The sequence below is a fragment of the Xiphophorus hellerii genome, chromosome 17 (genome assembly GCF_003331165.1).
Source record: "Xiphophorus hellerii strain 12219 chromosome 17, Xiphophorus_hellerii-4.1, whole genome shotgun sequence".
Taxonomy (NCBI): Eukaryota; Metazoa; Chordata; class Actinopteri; order Cyprinodontiformes; family Poeciliidae; genus Xiphophorus; species Xiphophorus hellerii.
Genome location: NC_045688.1, coordinates 3,890,602 through 3,913,276, shown reverse-complemented (window position 1 = coordinate 3,913,276; position 22,675 = coordinate 3,890,602). Strand labels below are relative to the sequence as shown.

General features: G+C 40.9%; 1 protein-coding gene and 1 long non-coding RNA gene across 6 annotated transcripts in view; one reads left to right on the top strand and one right to left on the bottom strand.

The window, feature by feature from the left end:
* LOC116736979 (ninjurin-2-like) overlaps positions 1-12,994 on the bottom strand; it is a 30,117-nt gene extending 17,123 nt beyond the window's left edge. The window contains exon 1 of one of the 4 annotated variants that reach the window (XM_032589897.1): positions 11,455-12,994. In XM_032589897.1, the coding sequence (XP_032445788.1) occupies positions 11,455-11,550 (96 nt within the window). In that variant the 5' untranslated portion in view covers positions 11,551-12,994. The remainder of the gene's footprint in view (positions 1-11,454) is intronic. The other 3 variants (XM_032589894.1, XM_032589896.1, XM_032589895.1) reach the window with 3 other exon arrangements.
* Positions 358-11,448, top strand: LOC116736980 (uncharacterized). Of its 2 annotated transcripts, none has more exons than XR_004342713.1 (3): positions 358-1,384; positions 1,459-1,654; positions 10,680-11,448. It is a non-coding gene; the product is annotated as an uncharacterized LOC116736980 (long non-coding RNA). The 2 variants fall into 2 exon arrangements; XR_004342714.1 differs by having other exon boundaries at positions 358-1,654; positions 10,680-10,722; positions 11,249-11,448.
* Positions 12,995-22,675: the final 9,681 nt, after the last annotated feature.

Genomic DNA, 22,675 nt, shown 5'->3' with positions numbered 1-22,675 from the left:
GCAGACTGATACAAATAAGAATAGCAGGACGTTTTTTAGATTCTTTTTCAAAAATTGCATATGACTGGCACACTGGTGAACATTGTAAGAGAGGTGTGTTACGCAATACTTTGCAAATGTCAACCAATACAAACAAGTGGTGCATAATTTTGAAGAAAGGGAAAGGATATAAAAATCAAGTGCTCCAAATACCTACGAAATTCCCTTTATTAATAAACAGAGTCCACACTTGTGTGATTTAATGGTAAATCTCAGCATAAATCCAGCTGTTCTGTGAATGGCTCAGATGTTTTTTTGGAGAACATAAGTTATTAAATAGTATCAAGAAAACCAAGGAACACACCAAAGATGTGGAAACGTTTAATGCAGGGTTACACTATAAAAAGAGCTTTAGAAACTTTTTAACATCCCAGAGCGCTGGTTATTCCATCGTCTGAAAATGGAAAGCGTATGGCACTACAGCAGATCGGACAAGATGTGGCTATTTATTTAAACAGGTCAAGCAAGGAGAGTATCAGAGAAGCAGACGCCTGTGGTAACTCTAAAGGCGCTTCAGAGATCCACAACTCGAGTGGGAAAAAATGCTGAAATAACTGTTATACAAATCAGGCTTTTGTGAAAGAGTGGCAAGAAGAAATAATTATTGAAGGACTGGAAAAAGAAATCCCATTTACATAATTTATCTAACCCTAAACATTATTCTGAAAGTGGTTTCATAATGAGACTGTAATCTTGAGTTAAGAGCGCCTGAACAAAAATGCATGGCAGACTTAAATTAAAAGTATTTGTAAACAAAATATTATGTCTTTTATATTAACAATTTAATATTTTGTTTTGGTCTGTCATAAAATCCCAAAGTTTGGAAAAAGGTGAAGGGGAATGAATACTTTTGCAAAGTACCGTATCTGCATAGGCAAAAAAACTGCGACACCCATTCCACGTACATATTTTTTCCAAAGTATGTGCATGTTTCCTCTTTGCTCTTTGTCTCTGTGTGGCACACTGTCGGTTCTGATGCTTTAAAATCATTAAAGGATCAAAGGACCTGAGTCATGTGAGCTTTTGAGTTCAGTGGCAAACACTGCGGTTAGAAAACAAGTCCCAACAGCGTTTGAGGTTTTGGCTGATTTAAAATCCACTGACCTAAAAAAGACAAACTGCCACGCCTTAATCTCAATTTACAGTTGGTTGTATCCAAAGCAAACAAGGCAAGTGGATTTTAGGATGGGCACACTAATTGAAGGCTTGTGTGTGTGTGCGTATGATTTAGTGTAAACAGCAACACTGAGCCTGTGGATATGTTTTGGATAGGACCCTGAGGAGATGTGCCATCGTAAGAGCAGGTGCAATGAGAAGAACGGAGAACTTCTGAAATGAGAAAGTGGTACCTCAGAGTGTTTGTTTGTTTTTTTTAATTTTCTGGTGCTACTCTTTCCACAGAGATGTTCTTTCCCACAGATGTGAGGAGTTTGAACCTCCCCCGGGCCTTCAAACGTGAGTGACGTCAAAGGACATTCTTCCCAGCAACTTCCTGGCTTTCATGGCCCGGCCTTCATCACCATCCGCAGCATTCGCTTCCTGTGAGTGAGAGTGATCCCGTTTCCCGAGTTCCAAGAATTCTGCACCAATGACTGCATGACAATATGTAACGCAAGTAAACGAGTACATTTACTTGAGTTTTAAAATACGTTGTAGAACATTCAGATTCTCCTGTTTTCTCTCCACTTGACATCTATCTTCACTATGTTTTGTTGCAAACTCTTTTAAACTCTTCTTCTGACTTTTGCTGTGAGATAACAAAAACATGAACATGTCAAGAAAAAGCAAATTAAATGTATCTGTTATTAACAAGTGGAACTTTGACGGTAGGTGTGTTTTAGCTCTTGCTTAAGGTGAGCTTGAATGCAGCCGTTCGATGTTCACAAAACCACTGCTCACATTATAGGTGACATTCCTACTCAAAGGACCTATCTTGGTCTCGTTTGTTTACATCACAAAAACCTGACAGTTTAACTAGGGTGTGTAAACTTTTGATGTGTTCTGTGTTACATTTTCAATGACTGCCGACTTTATTTTCCTGTACTTTAAATGTGACAGTTGGAGACAAAGAGAAGAGAGGTTTTACAAGAGTTACCTGTGCTGGTTCAACCAGTCAGACATGATCAACCACAGATCAAGGTTTATGATTTTTGTTTAAAATTATGTATACATATACTTCAGACTGTGTTTGCCTTGTGAACATATGTTGCAGGGGAAAAACGCGTATATTGGAGCTTATATTGGACTAATAGGACACAAATATGCATACACAACTAACTGCATAAATGTCTACTGTGAACATTGCTTCAGGTAAAGAAGTGTCATCTGCATGCACACAACTCTTCTAGTGTGTGGATCGTTGCTCATCTGTACCTGTGGGCACATGCTGCTTCACTTTACAGCATACCTTTTATACATATCGCAACGCACATGTGCACCCAGTCAAGATAATTCCTATAATTCCCTCCTGTAAAGATCCACTTTACACACATTAAGCAAAACAATTTTCTAGGACACAATGTTAAAACATGTATGTTATTCTATAGCTTAAAACAGAAATAGCTTATTGTATTATATGGTTATCACTGGACATTCAACATACGGTAATCTAGATCATTTGAAATCTTAGATTTTATTTAGTTTTTCTGGTATTTTATTGCCATCATGATGACTTCTTTGCTTATTGATGATCCTGCTTGTTCCTGTACTTGGTCAAAACCACCGTACCTAAAAAAAACAACCAATACAGTCAACATATCAGTCTAGATTACCCTAAAATAGTTTCACTGTTGCACTTTTTGAACCTGGAAGTTACAGTATTCCCAGAAGGCAGAAACTTTTACACACACAACATTTGATTAAACTGATTCATTTGAGGGAAATAGTTTTAAAGCTTGTTCTGTCATTGTATTACTAGTACAAGAGCTATATGTCCACATTCCTCAGACTAGTGTAGTGTGTTCCTTCGTTTTCCAAACTGGAACTTGAAAAAGACTTATGTGCAAATAAACTCCAGCAATTTATCTAACATTAGGAATTTACACGATTAACATCCATGTCAATCATAGAGTTACATAATAATCTCAAACACTAAAGATCTTGAAACCACCGCTCTAATTTCCTCTTGAGAAAGCTCTTCAGCACTGAATTATTAATGCCAGTTCATTAACTTGGTCCCGGCATTCCAGCGTTGTAGCAGACTGGGGTCGAGCTACAGTAATAACATATGTTATGGAGGCCTACTGTTAAATGGCTCCAGTTGCTTAATATGCCTGATCAACACTTTTGTATTACTGGTTTGCTTGTGGAAAAAATGTAAGTGGTTTGCCCGACAAAGGTTGAAGATGTTTGTTTTCACTGTAAAGGTCATGCACCGATACACTCACACTGCTGAGAACAGTAGAGGCAGCTAAACATCAGTATGGCTGTTTATTCAAGTCCACAGAGGCCATAAATAAGATGTATATGTGTGTGTGCACAGGGATATGTGATGCTGAAAAAAATCTGTGAAGCATAGTTTTGGTTATGGGAAATGCTGAAAGTGCAACACAAGTGTCTCTATATGATCTTTCTGTGGCATGCAACAGAAATAGTTTATTGTACTTCATGGTCATCACTGATCAATAAATATAATCCAAATCATTTTAAAGCTCGGACTTTAAATTCATGACTTTTCTAGAGTCATGAATGTATTAATAGACAATGGTTGTGGATTATGTGTGAAACACGAATTTATGACTTCCAATTCTGTTATGGATTCACGCAGAGAAAAATGAATAAGAAGAATTAACAACAGTGGGTTTGTGTCACAGAAGGCCTGATATCACTGTGATGAAGTTAGCGTTAGCTCCATCAGCACCACAGACACATAGACGATGGCTAGATGACGTAAGCCTGAACCACTGCCGTAAACAATAAACACAATTCCTTAATTCTTTGCCCCAACTTTAGATCTTTATACCTCTGGAAAATCTTAAATTACGCCTCTGGATTGGTAACAATCCAATTTTGGACACAAGTTCTTGTAGCTTTTCCAAAAATTTACCACAAATTTGCTTTCTAAACTTGCATTATGCCCTTTGTACCTCTGATTAGACACAATACCTGCCTCCAAAGCTTGTAATTTAAATCTGCACCCCTTATTTATATACTTACTCTGCACTTATATACATGCACACACAAACTGCCAGACATACAGTACATGCAACACCAAGCAGAAAAATTCAGGTCTGGTTTTGTTCCCACAGACACTCACGTTGTCTTATCCAGTGACCTAACCGCTTTGCTGAAGGGCAGGGAAACACAGATAGAAAAAGGTCTGTATTTACCTCCGAGTGACCTCAGTCTTAACACAAACACATGAGCCCAATAACTTAGCCAAAGCAACACATTTCATAGAGAAAATCGAGGTCAGATTCTATCCCGGGTTGAGCATATACTATGCATGTTCGCAGGACAGTTACAATAAATTTCACTTGTCATTTTAGTGCCACTTTTTATGAAACACGTTCAGAAAGGAAACGACAAGAGGTTCTGTATTTGTATCCGAACTACATGCATGGACTCTTTGTTTAATGATGAAATATTTACCTGAAAGAAATACGTATATTCAGTAATGTCTTTTTTTTTTTTGAAGAGAAGAGTACATAAGCAGTCATAAATGTGCCTCAGACAAGATTGCCAGTGAATGAGAGAAGCTAGCTTTACAGGCCTAGTGTGTGTTTGTGATTTATGTGCATCTGCTGGGGTGTGTGCATGCATACTTGAGTTGCAGCGTTGTAAAGTCCCAGCGAGCCAGCACAGGCGTTAGAGAGAGGGGCTTCCTGCTGCTTCTTGGCAAGCGCGACCAGGACCAGTGAACGAAGATGAAAAAGCGCGGCACAAAACTCTCAGCCCAAACTCCGCTTGCAGTGATTTATTTCTATGCTCTGAGGAGCCACTCAACTTAATTTGACATTACTGTCATCATAAACTATATCATGCAGAGAGCAGAATGAGTCTGTCGCTAGCTGGAAACAAGAGGACAGAGATTCCAGCCCAAGTGGAAGCAGAGTTTGTGGTGACAATAATGGTGCCAGATAACTGCTCTTTTTCACCCTGACAATATAATTATGAGTTTACGAGAAAGAAGGAGAGGAAGACACAGGGATACGGGGGTCATGATTTAATTGTTTATATCTGACACTCTGTAGTATCAATCAATCTAGGCTTTATCGGGCTCATACAAACTCTGAGAAAAAGGGAAAATTGTTTGTGAACAGCTTCTTTAAAGCTGCCACTTGCCCTAAATTGGCACTAAAATTTGGCAGTGCCAACATTGAACAGCTAAATCCTCTGAATGAAGGTTTTTACAATCAAACAAGACAAAGACTGAGCTGTCTGTGACAACTGAAGACGAGATTCTTTCAAACTTAAGAATCATGTAGCAGCAGTTGAATACAGTGGTGGAAGAGTCATGCTGTGGGCTGTTTTACTGGAGGAAAATGGAAGAGTAGGGTGCAGGAATTACCTAAACAATTTTCAACTTCATCTCAGATTATGAACATAATTGGGTGGTTCAAATGGACAACAATCCCAAGCACACACCAAAAGTCCTAGTAGGCTTTTAACTCAGTATGTTGTTGGACTGTATGTAAATGTGAATGTGTGAGTACAATTTTGACCTTCATGGTTTACAAAATACACACAATATACAAAAAGAAGATGTCAGAAAATGCACATGATGCCAGAATAACGAATCATATTGAAATGAAACTAACATTTTGAAATCAGATGCACATCACCCGGTAATTATTAACGTCTCTATTGGTTTCCAGATGTTCAAAGTTGAACCATTTTTGATTAAGTTTGACTAGTCACCATAAATGCAACTAATTGGAGTTGACAGTACTATCATTTTTAATTTCAGTTTTTAAATTACTGCATGGAAAACAAGTGAAACAATAAAAAAATAAAAATGTGTCATAGGGTGTGTGTCTACTCGTCCCAGATGGTGGCAAAGAATTTCACTCAGCCATGTTCTGAACCTGTTTCTGATCTGTTTGTTAAAATATAAACTGATCAAATATATTTCACTTGGAGTGCAACAGTATTTACACCTCTTGAATGTTTTCGTATTTCACAAACATCAGTGCGTTTTATTGGGATTTTATGTGATCGGCTAACAAAGTAGAAGATATTTTATTAGGAAGAGGGAAAATAATGCTTTTATATTTAATCTGATATCCATCCATCCATCCATCTTCTTCCGCTTATCCGAGGTCGGGTCGCGGGGGTAGCAGCTTCAGAAGGGAGGCCCAGACTTCCCTCTCCCCAGCCACTTCTTCTAGCTCCTCCGGGGGAATCCCGAGGCGTTCCCAGGCCAGCCGAGAGACATAGTCCCTCCAGCGTGTCCTGGGTCTTCCCCGGGGCCTCCTCCCGGTGGGACGTGCCCGGAACGCCTCACCAGGGAGGCGTCCAGGAGGCATCCTGACCAGATGCCCGAGCCACCTCAACTGGCTCCTCTCGATGTGAAGGAGCAGCGGCTCTACTCTGAGTCCCTCCCGGATGACTGAGCTTCTCACCCTATCTCTAAGGGAGAGCCCAGCCACCCTACGGAGAAAACCCATTTCGGCCGCTTGTATCCGCGATCTCGTTCTTTCGGTCATGACCCAAAGCTCATGACCATAGATGGGGGTGGGAACGTAGATCGACCGGTAAATCGAGAGCTTCGCTTTTTGGCTCAGCTCTCTCTTCACCACGACGGACCGGTACAGCGCCCGCTTGACAGCAGACGCTGCGCCAATCCGCCTGTCGATCTCCCGCTCCCTTCTTCCCCCATTCGTGAACAAGATCCCGAGATACTTAAACTCCTCCACTTGGGGCAGGACACCCCCCCTGACCCGGAGAAGGCACTCTACCCTTTTCCGGCTCAAGACCATGGCCTCGGATTTGGAGGCACTGATCCCCATCCCGGCCGCTTCACACTCGGCTGCGAACCGCTCCAGCGAGAGCTGCAGATCACGATCTGATGAAGCCAGAAGGACCACATCGTCTGCAAAAAGCAGAGATGAGATCCTAAGGCCACCAAATCGGATCCCCTCAACACCTTGGCTGCGCCTAGAAATTCTGTCCATGAAAGTGATGAACAGAATCGGTGACAAAGGGCAGCCCTGGCGGAGTCCAACTCTCACCGGAAACGAGCCCGACTTACTGCCAGCAATGCGGACCAGACTCTGACACCGGTCATACAGGGACCTGACAGCCCGTATCAAAGGGCCCGGTACCCCATACTCCCGGAGAACCCCCCACAGGGCTCCCCGAGGGACACGGTCGAACGCCTTCTCCAAGTCCACAAAACACATGTAGACTGGTTGGGCGAACTCCCATGCACCCTCCAGGACCCTGCCGAGGGTGTAGAGCTGGTCCAGTGTTCCACGACCAGAACGAAAACCACACTGCTCTTCCTGAATCCGAGGTTCGACTATCCGACGGACCCTCCTCTCCAGGACCCCTGAATAGACCTTGCCAGGGAGGCTTAAGAGTGTGACCCCTCTATAATTGGAGCACACCCTCCGGTCCCCCTTTTTGAACAGGGGGACCACCACCCCAGTCTGCCAATCCAGGGGAACTGCCCCCGATGTCCATGCGACATTGCAGAGTCGCGTCAACCAACACAACCCTACAACATCCAGAGCCTTAAGGAACTCCGGGCGGATCTCATCCACCCCCGGGGCCTTGCCACCGAGGAGCTTTTTAACCACCTCGGCGACCTCGCCCCCAGAGATTGGAGAGCCCAACCCAGAGTCCCCAGGCTCCGCTTCCTCAGTGGAAGGCATGTTGGTGGGATTGAGGAGGTCTTCGAAGTACTCTGCCCATAATCTGATATTATATATAAAATATAATCTCATTTTATATTTCGTTTTTTTTTTGTTTTTACAAATTAAAAGTGACGTTCTGAATGTGTTGTCACAACATTAGTCATTACAACAGTTTAAAGTCTCGTCTCATTTGAAGATTAAACTCAAAGGTTCCCAGAATCACAAAGACAATTGCACAACTTCTTGTACTTCACACCCCCTGCCTGAATGTAACAGTTACATGCACACACACACACACCCGCACACACACACACACACACACCCACACCCCTACCCCCCCCCCCCCCCCCCCCCCCCCCCCCCACACACACACACACACACACCAACCTACATTAAGTTCTGCAATATTATAGGGATGGAAAATGAATGTAATAACACATATAAATATTAAATTGCGCAGACTTGCCCTACAGTGACCCCTCTTCTTCCATTATCTGACAAAGTCACTGACTAACCAGTTCAAACTTGTTTACATTGAAGAACCGACTCTGACTGTCGTACAGGAAAGGCCGCTGGGATTTAAGTTGTCAAAGTTCTGTTTATCTTGACAGTAGGACAGGGGACATGCTGTACATCCACACTGATTTACGAGGGACCTCAGAGGTTTGAACAAAAAGTCAAGAAACTAGGAGCTGTTGGGACAAAGTCCTGCTGTCTGTATGAATAAACTGCCTAATGGGACAGACAAGTTGCTTTCAAGTTGAAAGATATTGCATGTCTTTCAGCAACTGAAGATTTCCAACTTCCCATTACTTTAAGCATATTATTTTTCCTCACTGGGAAAACATAACATTATGGGGTTGTTTAGTTTCTACATCAGATTAAGAGAGTCATCTTTGATGTGATGCTGTGTTGATAATATATTATACTCGGATAACTTGCAGATTTTGTTTCTGTGTAATGTCTGACAACTTTTGTAATCAAATGCTGCAGAAGACGGGCAACGTGAGGACTTCCCAGGAGTTTTGCACCTGAGTTTTTCACATGCCTTGGCCAACAAGAACTTTGTTCTGGTTCTTGGAAATCAGAGTGTCCTGCAGCTGGCTTGAGGCCTGAACTGAGGAGCTGGGGGAAAATGACTAGTGAATACACAGACATGAATACATGTGACAATAGGGAAACTAAATAGAGAAAACCTGAAGGATTAACTAAGGAATTTAGTGAATTTATTGGTTCTATTTTGGGTCACTTTCAGTATTTCAGTGCTAATAATATTCAAAAGGTTATATAGGTAGACAATATCTATTATTGACCAATTCATTTTTTTTTGCAAATTTCTGTATATAATTGAAAGCTTAAACCCACAACCTCAGAAATTAAAAAACACTAGCATTAGTATGTCTATGAACACAAATGCTTTAGTTGTCAGATGCCTGTTTTTCATAGTTTCTCCACAGGACATGAATAGAAGGCAACAATCAATTATTTCATTCTAAGTGGCAATCTAAATCTACATTTTCTTTCCAAATTACGGCTACATCAGTGTAAAAGAAGCTAGTTGCTTCAAAAGACACACATCTTCACACACATTATGTCAACAGTCATTTTAAAAAATGACTGTTGACAAAAACAGATAGGAGATGGTATCGTATAAAGTGCAGTATTGCTTCTAAATATAGAACATGTATTCCAAATGTTCTCTTTTACTAACATCGAAACTTGACTCTCATGGTTTGAGAGGCCATGTGATTATTTCTAAGTCTTTATCAGCACTCCACACACTGCTGCTGTGCGCTATACATAGAGAGTGACTTAGAGGTGCAAAGCCTTCACACCATAGAAATAGATTCATCATGATGGCTACAGACAGACAGATGGAAAAACTCAGGAGTCCACATGAAATATCCCAGGTTCAGCCAATGTTATCATCATGGATCACAGCGAAACAGGATTTAAGGCTACGCGTAAATGCTTAAGAATTGCGCCAAGGCTTTGCATGAAATGAAGAAAAATGTGAAATGAAGAAAAATGTCAAACAGTAACCCTTAACAGTCTGAGTCAACGTGCTATGAATTTCAGACCCTTCAGTTATTGTGCAACATCAGCAGAAGTGTGAATCTGTAGGTCAAACCACATCTAATCTCAGTACATAGCCGGGACTAAGATATTTTTCTTGCACATTGTCACCGGCATTTATAGTCACATATACATTATGATCACAATGTCTTTAAAGATCCAGTAGCTTCCATCTGTTCTCTCAAATAACACGTGAGTGGCATGACTGAGGTATCAAACAGTGTTGGTTATCTAACAGGATGTACATTTTGCTGTGCCCCAGATGCTTGCTCCCACATGAACTCACTTCAGCTTCAGTGTTGATTATATGCTTCTCATTACATCTGTCGACAGATATTAAAGCCACCAGCAATGAATAGTTGCGGTGAGGACTTGGCCACACATCTTTGTACAAAGCCATATGTTGCAGCAGACATAAGTGATGGCAGATTGTGGCTAAAAGCTCCTCTCTGAGGTGTTGAGCTTCTGTTTTCTGCAAGAACCTCTAACACCATAAAGGACAATGTTTTCCTTTCTTACTGAGGCTGTCGGCACAAATAAGGTTCATTCATACAGGGTAACTCATTCAAACATGGATACATGTTTAGAGCTGGACTGGTTGTGTAATTTCATTAATTGATGGCTGGCAGGTTTGAATGGATCTAGAAAGTGTTCACACCGTTGTTTTAGATGTAAACAAATCAGACTGCAGTATGTTTAGCTTATATATAACACTGTTCATTATCCATCCAACCATCTGTTGTCTTTATTTGTGCGTCTCCACAGGTTCCTGAGGAGCTGGTGTCTGTCTGCAGCAGTCATTAGGCAGGTAGGGCAGGTTTACCACGAATCGTCAGAGAGATACCCAGGACAGGTAACCATGTTCACACTCACTCATACCTACAGGACATTTAGAGAGACCAATTAATCTAACTGTAATCTAATTAATCTAACTTATTTATAATAGTTAGGTCCTCCACCAGGTGGCCCAGGGAAAATATTTGATTCCGTAAATAGGCTTTTGAGAAAAGCACCAACTGTGTTAGAGGTAGAAGTGTCATAAATATACACATTAAATATGATGCATTTGTCATTGTGATATAGTAAACTCCCCATTTTTTTGTATCAGATTTTTATCCTGTCAGTGACCTTCCCTTCTTTGCAGTTTGAGTGCCTGCTCCTACAACCTAAAATGGTTCCATTTGAATCCATTATTAACCTTCACACCTTGGTACTAATTGATATTTGATTGATGTTGCGATCACATCTCTGCCTTGGAACAGTGTCCAGGCACTGAACCTAAACCTTGAAGAGGCAAAAGGAAACCCTCTGATCCTCAGCTCTCACGTACGCAGGACATACCACAGCTGTGTGGCGCAGCCAAGACAGGAGCAGTGATTCAGAGGAACAGATATGCCAGGAGGAACACAACAAAGATGAAAGAGAAAAGGGAGAAGGAAACGTAAACAGGGGGAATGCAGTGAAGAAGCGCCACAGAGCCAAGCAGGAAAACTTCTCTCCTATTCACCCGACTTGCTCCATCTGTTTGGGACGCACTGACCTGCAGCGGGCCGCTGGCTGGCATGGTGGATCTCATCGACGCCAGGTCGATGTCGCGTCCCTGCTCTCCTCTCTCCGTCTTCCCCAGTCCCTGCATCGTCAGGCCTGCAGCGAGTTCTCCAGACGTCGAGATAAGCACACGCTTTACAGTTGCTCTCACAGGAACAAAAAAATGCCACTGCGACGATGGCAGAGGTCGATACAGGCAGCGGGACAGACCCTGGAAGCCAGGCACCAAGTAAGGCCAGGCAGGACAACAGAGGGACAAACAAGTGGCTTATTCAGTCCATCCTGGTCTCCTCCTCTCACTGATTCACACTTTGCAATCTGTCTGTTTGTTTCTATTTTTTTTTAGATACTAAATCTATTATAGTTTGTTAAAACCTTGAACACAATCATAATACACAGCAGAAAAATATTCTCCAATATTTGAAAATGATCTGTATTATTACCACACTGCCATTTCTACTTTGGGTTTTGTGCAAGAAATTCACTGGACCATAACAATAGACTTTCAGGAGACTCACCACTATGATGCCTTGATAACAGAATGCCGGCTGTCAGCAGTTGAAATATGGCAAATGTTAATTATTCTCATTTAAAAGCGTAATGTTTGGCCTCATTTAATGTCAGACAGTTTTTAAAAAGTATCGGTAAATATCTGGTTACAGTTTTATATTCTATATTAGGTCTTTATCTCAAGTAAAGATAAAGATTTTCAGAGCGACTTGTGTATTCACCTTGGGCCACCTGCTCATTGTAGTTATTCTGCTGTAGGTTTCTCTTTAATAATGAGACCCGGCTCATCGTGCAATTTCATTTCTTTTGAGCTGATTAAACTTCCAGAAGGTCCCTGCAGTATGAGCTGCTTGAGCAAAGGTTTTGATTTTGTGGCTTCATTCTCCTTCTCCCTGCTGTCTATTGAGGATTTTGAGGCTTCATGGTGGCTGTTCATAAGGCAGTGATAGATTTTTACTTATGCGTACTTTATTGGACTGAAAGTTACTAAATTAATCTCTACATTGGTGGTTAAACACAAACTTTCCTACCCACAGGCATTTCATTTCGGTTCCTAGAAGAAGCTTGCACAAGACGGCTCATTTAGCCAAACCTCTGTATTTTCTGGTTCCAAGAAAAAAAAAAAGCAGTATTTGGAGGATGACATTTACAGATCCTCCTCCAAATTATAAATTCTGATGTCGACAGAACAGCTTAAGTTATTTGGTAAACATGTTTACTTATCTCTCCCAGTTTGGTTTGTGCCAGGTGGATAAATACTACTTTGGAAAGGTTTTGGTTTACCTAAGATGAAAGATTGAGGTTTGAGAGGGAATGCATTCACAGATTCTAGATTGCTTATGCATGTCAATATTTCCGTATGTTTTGCTTCGAATGCTTTGGCTTGCAGTGTTAAGCAATTACTCTGCAAGCTTCCAGCTTTCAAACTTCAGTTTGTTTTTCAGTTTTTTCATGACCATTTTCAGAAGGATTACGGTAATCTTTGCTTAAAGCATTTGAACCGAACATATGTATGATCTAAGCACAAATCTGGCACCTGTTATGTTGACATGTAAACAAATTCTGAAAATAAAATTCAAAAGTTCATTAAGAAGAGTTTAAGCCTATAAAATTAATTTCAGTTTACAACTGTATAAACAAATAGAAAACACAAGTTAAGTCCTAATTTGTAAACTGATAAATGCACAAATGTGTTTTGCCAAAGTTTTAACTGAAGAGTATTTAAGGAAAATTTAATTGGCAAGTAGTTATTCTTAAGAAACCGAGAGAAATGATGGAGGTGTGTCAAATTACAGAGGAACTGGCAGCGAGTTTTGCAGAGTCACACCTCTCTGGAACGAACTGTTAATATTTACAAGCATTCAGAAAGCACGGTAGAGTCTGTGCCATGGTTTATGGCAGCAAACCATGGCGCTCCCCATTGTTGGCTGCTAGCTAAAAACTGATGAACGCTGTAAAATACTGCACACTAACATACTGACATTTTGATTAGTTTGGCATCTGATCAAAAGGAACATCTATTTACCAACAGCTTTGTACTTCACCATGTCTCTGGGGAAATCCTGGGTTCTGTTTTTGTTTGCTTCTTGTTCTTCCATCCATCTTCCCAGGTTTCTGTTTCCTGGTATGAAGTTTCTCCTGAAACGAAACTCATTATGTCATTACAGAAGGACTGCATCTTACTGCAACTATACTCTACTCCTTCACAGTTGCACGGCTTTCTAAAGCCATTGGAGTACTACTGGATTTGATGGGCTTCATTTGAATGTGAAGTGGTGACTGACTTTACTGCACTTTCAGTATCTTAGCCTTTTCTGTTCTCCATTCTTGGCCACGCTGTCGGATAGCACCGCCACACAAATTTAAAATTCAAAATCTGCATAACTTTCCTAAACGTATGGAAGGTTTCTGCATCTCCACCGTCAGTTTTAGTCATGCTGAGAACATGGATCTCTTCGCTGTGTGAACTCAAGACTCGTGCTTGCTCTTCCAACAGCCAGACTTTTTGATGGAACATTCCTTGCAGGATCTTTAGCACCAGAATAGAGAAAGTTCTCAACGTGGCAGTGAGCTATATGAATAAAACTGACTTGACTGGGCTTGCTGTGAAAAATTATCGCTCGTTCTCCCCTAGAGTCATTTGAATCCATTAAGAAAAATGACTCATGTAGTTTGTGAACATGAAAGTGATCAACATTTCATCTCATACATAGCTGTGGTGGAGAGAACAGCATCAAAGTGAAGTGCTGTTGCGTTAATCATCAAGACAAATTGTATTTTTCTTTCTTTCTTCAAAACATCTGCGGGCATGACAAAAATCTCTAAAAAGAGTTCTGTTAATGGTAAGCTCAGATAAGTTGGGTGTGATTAATATACATGTCGAGTATATGAGACATTTCTAGTAACTGGAGGCCGGCAGGATAATTAAAGGTTCCTTGACATGCCAACTGTTTTTAGAACCTTGTAAACAATTTGCGTGGGAAATGGTACCGAAACTCAATAGTCCAAGAGGACATTACCTGTGCTCTCCACTGTGACTCGGTGGGAGAAATCAATCGTATCTGATAATAGTGGAGGAAAAGTCGACGATTGCAGGTTAGAAAAACCGACTGTAGGTTTGTCAATCGGACCAGCTAAAGAATGTTTGAAGAAAGATGTAATTTAGCAAGGTAAGCCACGAAACACAACAAGCTTAACCTTTGGTAACCCTAACCTGTGAATAGACATCCCTCATTAATGCAATGCAACAGCTAACTGGTGAGACGGTATAAAGAAACCTCAACATTTATCCACTATCTTGTTTTAATGAGTTTCTCTTTTTCCTATTTTGGAGGTTTTCTTTAAATATGTCGGCATCACTGCATTTGTATTTCCAGCATAAACATTATTCATCATCATCATCATCATTATTATTATTCATTCTTTGATTCTATTAACAGCTTATTTGCATTTATTTCTCAGGAGTTGTTAGAGGTGGCACTGATTATTTAGTAAACTATTTCTTAATAGTGAAATTGTCCACTACACAATTTACTCCTGTTGAAGGTTTTTGGACATTTTGAGTGTGAGAGTTATTTTTTCACACACATTTACCAGCCGTACCAATATGCCAGCGATGTAAAAATACTCACAAAATACAAGTCTTAACATTTGCATGGTTTGAAGTAATAAATCCAGATACGCACAATCAGATTCGACGCAGTCTCTGACTTCTCGGACTGCTACAGAGAGAGAGAACAGATTCTGTTTAGTTATTGAGAAATCCTCCAATACATTAAAACTACTGTCAACATTTTCCCATTTCTACACGCCTTTTCTGACTTCTTTGACTAGAAAACTTGGTAATTTAGTGACCTACTAAAAAACAAATCTAGAGCAGGGGAATCATGTGCAGTTTTCACTTATTCTGCAAGCTTTTGGTTTTTCATTCCAAGTGGAACATCATAAACTCTTGTCTGTCCTTCAATCTGCCGTCGTTTTGCCGTTACTTTTATTTTCCTTCTAATCATCTGAACCACTTTGAATTACATTGTTGCTGAAACTGTGCCACTCAAATAAAACTGGCTTGTCTGGGTTGCCATAGTAAAAATGTTTTGTAGAGAAGAAAAACACTGCCAAAACTCACTCCTGCTATGTGTGTGCTGACTTCACTAAACAATGTTTTCAGCAGTTCAGACAGCAAATGCTTTATGCTCACTCTATCCATCCATTGATGCAACTGACGAGAGTTAGGAACCGCATTGGAACTACGTGTCTGAATATGACTTCAGCTTGAATCATAAACCCTAGTTTGCAAATGTATGCATCATGTCGCATCGCTTTTCCTGGGAGCCTTTTTTTATTTGCAAAACGTTGTACCTAAGAATAGTGACAAGTCCAAACAAGAAATGATAAATTTCAGCTGTTGGCGTTCTTTATGTTGTTGACCCATGTTTTATAATACCAAAACGAAAAAAAATCTCTCACTGTTGTAAAACAAACACTTTTTGTGCCGTGTGGTTGTAAAAGGAACTTAATAGCTAGCAGTTAGCATATTTCATGACGCTAAAACTGTCTTTCAGTGTTAGCAGCAGTGCTTCTCTGGAAGCGAACTGGTGTTTAAAACGGTTTTGTACTGGTTTTGAATGATTCCCAGGAATCAGCTGAGGCAACATCTGTTTGCAGACTCTGTCTTTTGTCAGCCTGCTTAGTTGTCTTTGTGTCATTTGTTCAGTGGCTCTTTCTGTTCCACACAAAGAGAAGGCTTCAGCAGCTGAGTGCCAGGCAGCGCTGACCTCTCACTTTCTACCTCTTTGTCACACTCGCATGCATGTACAAATGCACTCTTTGCTAGACACTACCAGTCTCTCCTCCTATAAAGAGGCCTTTATGCACCAAAGAGCTCATTAGCAATGACAGAAACACATATTTCCTTGTCTTTACTTTATTCCAGTCACATTGTAAAAATTTAGAAGCTGATTATTTCTAAATTCAAGAACACACACACACACAAACACACGCATGCAGGCTCTACCAGGAAGCCACTTCAAAGTTAACAGAGCAAAGTTGTACATCTCGGCTCCTGATGGCAGCTGATAACAGCAGCCGTGCACCAGCAGATCAAAACAAGCCTCCAAAGTCTTGCCCACACTCATGTACAAATATAGACGTATGTACGTACAGCAGGCGACCCGGGATGAGGGCGTAACAGATCAAAGCGATAGTCCGTGTTCCTGACAGAGCAACAGGTGCTCGTGCGCTTTTATCTTTCGCCTGGGCGGAAAGGTGGCGTAATTCTTTTTTTTCTAGTTTAGAGTTCCCAAAAGCTTCCACAGTGACTTAAAACTTTCAGCATGAAAGCAGTTTGCTTAAATACATAATTATTCAAATTTTATATATAGTCATATAATGCAAAACAAGCAGTGCAATGCTGTTGCTGATGTACATTTAAGGGTTTAAAGCACAATGTAAGACTAACATAAGTGTCATGTTGGGTTTAACGTTCTTTGCCCACATGCAGAAACACTCACAGAGAGACTGGTGTAAAAGTTCAAAAGGATTTATTTTCCTTATTCACAAAAAACTCAGAACGGGTAGTTGCGCTTGGCATCAATAAAGGGTTCCGGGTTCAGCCGCTCACTGAGGGAGAGAGATATGGTGAGTACAGGATCAGCGAATCAACTCTGTTGAACTGGTTATGAAGCTCTTACTTGTGGGAGTCGGGGTCCGAACAGAGGAGGAGGAAGGCCAGGCACCAGGAGGTGGGTAAGTCCAAAGGGCGACAGCTGGGCAGAGAGTCGGAGGGTGGACAGGTTGTGCTTAGACCGCACGGAGAAGTAATGGAGCTGACTGCCAACTGAGAACTGCACCGGTAAGTAACTGGGAAGGTGAAGGTGAGGCTCGGGCTCCCAGTTAGAACTTTCACAGTGCCTCTGGAGGTTTTCTTCCAAAAAGGGATGACTCGAGTTCTCCTGAAGGCTTCCTGGAAAAGGGATCACAAAGGGAGTATTAGATCTCCAAACAACTCGAATATCACAAGTGTACTCAGCAAAACAACTCTTGAGGGGCTCAGTGTACCAGTTCAGGCAAACACTCTGGCGAAGATGTGCTGGCAGTCAGCTGCTCATATACTCCACCAGGAGATGGCAATTCCCCACAGGTGCGTCTGGTTAGGACCTGCCGGCACGCCCTCCAAGAACCAGCTGTCATCAGGCGCCCTCTGGTGGATGATCTGAAAAGAACCCACCAGCCTGGTACCTAACAATAAGTAGTTCATGACCTATTTGCTCACCATCTATGTGAAATAAAATCTTTAAAATACAGCAAACAGAGACACTATATATTTTTTTCTTTTTAAACTAAAAATTGATAGTTTCAATTTCTTTTCCTTCTGAACGTTTGTTTTTATTTCCATCTGGTCTGTTCATTGATTGATCGCAATAAAAGTACTATATAGAAAGTGTGCAGATGTTGTAGCTTTCTAACAAACTTAACACAAATATCTAACTTTGCTTTTTAAAGGTTCATTTTGTAGGCAAAGATCCAGCTAAAAACAAACCTTTGCTTCAGTCTCACCTGAGAGAAAACCGTTATGGATGCAGAAACACACAGAGGGAGCCGTTCACTGGTGTTGGTTCACTGTGTCCAAATTTGGCACATCTGTCCATCAGGACATCTTTAGAGCCTGATGCTTTCCTCTGCTGACGAGCTTTATGTAGATCCTGAATTAATCAGCAGGACTGAACTCCTGCCCACAATGTCCAAAGTACAAATGCCTTCTTCAACGGCCGTGTAACTTAACCCTGCTTCAAACTTCAGCTCAGCCTTCTCACTGACCCGGCTGCTGTGCTCCATGATGCTGTTCGTTCACCAGAGATGCATAATAAATCTCCCAGGCCTTCGGGGAACAGCTGATTCATGAGGTTAAATTACTTACAGATTGACTTTGTTTAGTAAATAGATATCCTCAAGGACCAGTTAGACACGCTTGATTTTTTAAAATTTTTTATTACAATTTGTGTTGCTCTTTTACATACATAAAATGTCAACAAAAAATAATGAAGTTTGTGGTTGTGTTGTAGGAAAGTGTGAAAAAGCGCAAAGGGCTAAATGCCTACATCTGCAAATCATCGTAGAATCAACAAAAGTTTACATTGTTACTCATGTTATGTAGTTTTATTCTTATCAAAGGGAGGGACATAATTCTCATAACTGATGGTGTGTTTTGTCTTCTCAAACTTGGTCCTGCTTTTTAAAAAATGTAAAAGTCTCGATCATTCATCATATAATAATTGTATCCAGGAGCACCATTCATTTTCCTTGGTGTTTGGCTGTACGCTCAAAAGTTGAGACAAAGACTAAATATCAGCCCGTTTAGTAACGTTGAGACTGGATCCACTGTGCATATTAAGGTATATTTGCAAATTAAAATTTGTAGTTGAAAGTAGTTGAAAACTTTAGCTATTTCTCAGCTGCACAAAGTCATGTTGAGGTGTTAAGCCTCAAAAAAAAAGAAACATTTAAATGATAAAATACTTATTTTCAGTCAGTGTCTCCATAAAGTTAAATCATGCTGTGGAGTTCTGGGAATTTTGATATAATAGAAAAAGCTAATTTAGCAAGAACTCCATTGTTATGGTTCACAGTCCAGAATTATGAAACTCATTTTAACTGTTTTATCTTCGTCACCATGTCAAGTTTTGTTCAGTCCAGTTTTGCACTGTTTACTGTAAAATGATTTTGCCTCCATTATTTGTGCCACACAAAATTTAATAGGTTCCTTTCAAAGGAAATCATCAAAAAACCCACAAATGTTCTGACACCCTTGATAAACCAGAACTCCCATTGTCTGAAATGGGTCAACGACGTAACACCGCCGGTGTCCCTGCCCTGGATCTACTGCGCTCTCTCAGATGAAGACCAGCTGCTCCACTTTAAAAAGAGAAGACATCAGTGAAGGTGCGCTGGCTGCAGATGAAGTGATTCAGGATGTTAGACCAGGTTATCAACCGTGTGATTCAGGCCTGAGACGACGTGAATCACACGGTCACAGATGTGAATGTTTAATAAGCACTCTTGATGCTTGATGTGGACGTTCTTAAAACATTTCCATTGTGGAAAAAACGACTCCAACATAAAATAACACTATATCTTTATTAGTACATGATTGGGAACTGGAAGGCAAAGGCTTTTAAATATTTTATTACAAATAAAAAAACCTGAAAAGTGTGGGACGCACATCGCTTTGTAGAACCTCCTTCTGCTCCAGTTGATGTTGCAGGTCTTCTACTTTCTGTTTCTTCCAGCTTTTTGAATTTCTGAAAACTAGGCTTATCACCTTAGCCATGTCTCACATTTCTAACTGCTGAACATCCTGTTCTTCACTTATTTGAGGAGGGTCAGAAGAGCATATATCCTGTTGAGCTGCAACTGAGTGCAAACCATTAATAAAAACATCGTAAAATGTACATTCAAATTTATTTAAACATTGTTACTAAATTTTTCTTCACATTTGCCTTTTCTTCTTTCCAAAAGAGCTCAAGTTCCTTCAGATTGGACGGAGAGCGTTTGCAAAATTCACCTTTGTTACAGATTCTCTAATTGGATTTTGGTGAATGATCCACTCTTGGAAAATAGCCGTACAACAAGCTTTGTTGTTGTCATTCTTTCTTTTCTCAAGAGCTGGCCGTTCCGCGTCTCTTAACTGCTGTGTGTTTGGCACCGCCCTGAATAACTGAGGTTATCATTGTCCCTGTCAGCACATTCAATCATAATTTAATCTGTATGCAGACATTCTTAGAGACCCCTGGCGGACGTATGTGGGCGGGTACGGATTGCGAAATTTGCAGAGCACGTGAGTCCTGGACTAGGAGTTGCACAAAATTTTTGTTTCTCATCTGGCCACAGCCTCTTCTTCCACATGTTTGCATGCTGCAAACTGCAAAGCTCTCTCACTGCTACATTTCTGTTAAAGGCAAGAGCACACCATTTCTTACATGCCAATTGAGGTGTGGATGGGTGTAGATCCTCCAGAGTTACTGCGGAGCTACAGAGACCTTGTCATAACAATGAAGTATGTTTAAATAATAAAATTGATTATACCTCATTTGCAGCCTTGAATTATGCAATCTGTGTCATTTTGTAGTGGAAAACACTTTACTTTTACTGTAGTTATGATCATTTAATCTCTTCTATTCTCCTCTTCCTAGCAAGGCATGCCTGCCCTTTAAATTACTTTAGCACAAAAAAAACCAAACGCAACCTCATATTTAATCTACTCCTCGGTCTCCGGGGACAGGGGCCTTATTCATGTTAATTGCCTTCTAATTTAGACTGTTCTAACTGCAAGTGAGAACCTTTGCGGGGAAACATTGAGCTTTTTCACCAGCCTGCAGGGAGACGCACTTAATCACAGAGAGGAGGAGAGGCATGTGGAGAGTGCGGCTTTGTGGTGATATCAGGTGCAATCTGCTGAGCTGGACTCTAAATACAGACAGACTGGACTCTTTAGTGTCACTGTCTGGTAGGAGATTGTACTGCACAGTCACATTGTGCTGATTGAAAAAGAAAAAAAGCCAGCTGCTCAAACTCAAAACACGTCATGAGGCTGCACAGACGAGGTAAAAGCTGCAGTCAGAAATCTGACTTGCTTGGAAGGTTTTGACTTGAGGCAAAGAAAAGAGAAACACATAAAAGCAGACCGAAAGAATGCAAAGAGAGAACAAGAGTAGTTGAGGCTGAATGCAGAGTCACTGAGGAGGGAAGTGACAGGTTCATAGTTGCAACACAAGATCTTTTTTACACCCACGTCCTTCGACCTGTAAGAAGACATCTCGCTGTATGGGAGTCATAGCTAAAGTAGGTTTAGCTTTGAGCGCAGTGGATATATACAAACCAAAAGGAAACGTATTAATCATGCTTTCAACTTCCTGTGCTAAAGTGGCGTTAATAGCTGCACTCCATCACTGTGGAGCTGAGCTGCAGAACCTTCCCTTTGCTCATGCATGTGAGCGGAGCTGAGGATGAAAGTTGTCTTCTGGTGTTTGTTTCTAAACAGATGCGAGTAGCATCCAGGGATCGAATCTTAAATGACTGCATTTTCAAAGAAGGGGAACCAGATTTCTCTCCTGTGCCCCATAACTAATTTCTGATTAGTCGCAGCTGTCATGACGCCGAATAGCAGCTTTGGGAATAACCAGGAAATAACGAATGGTGGAATAATAGTAAAAGCAAAACAAATATGGACAACGTGATTCAGGTCAGAGGGTTACGTCTGTTCACATTAGCCATGATTGTCATTATTTGAGATTTCTTAATAAGGCCAAATTGTTCAACATCATGTCAAATCCACAGCTATTGACATGAGATGAACGCTACATGTATTGCGACGTCATGACCTCCGTACAGTGATGAGTGCATGTAAACTTCTGTAATTTATGCATTAAATGCCCACAAATATGGGAGCTGATTTCTGCTGCATAATGTCCACACCTTCAACAGTGCAGCAGATAAAAAAAGACTGGTTGTAACTCTGAAAGTAAAAGTGAGGCAGAAGTCAAAAGAGAAAGACACGACAATGCACACAGACGTTCCTCTGTGCATTTTAGCAGAAGGCCCTCCTGCATGGCCTGCACAAAGTCCTAGAAGCTAAATTTGACAACCTGAGCTGAGTTTTGACAAGTTCCCCAACTTGCCATAACTCGTCAAATCGGATTCATTCTCACTGACATTTATAAATGAGGAACACGACTGTCTGTTTGTTCTCCTGCAGGAATTATGGAGCCAAACAAGAATGTTTAACATAAAATCTGCTAGGATGATATCATCACCTTTAGCAAAATTGCAAATCTACTGAAGGAAAAGCTCACAATTATCTATAAACTTGTCATTTTATCTTATGAAACTCATCCATCTGCAGCTGACTGACAGCAGCCGAGGGGTTGAGGAGGAAAAAAATTAAAAAATCACCTGATTGCGTACTTGCAAAGAGAAGCAGAAGAGCACATATAAATACAAACATGCACACACATGCACTGCAATATCGGCACCCTTTCTTTGCATATTTCCCGCTGATATATTCTGAGCTCTCTCTCGCTCAAGCTTCCTCTTTTGCACGTTTGTGTCTTTGTGTGGCTTTTGTGCCGTTTGTGAGCTGAAAAGCCACATGCAATGTGTGTGTACATTTCCTGAATGTGCATGTAGGCAAATTACGACACAGAAAACCC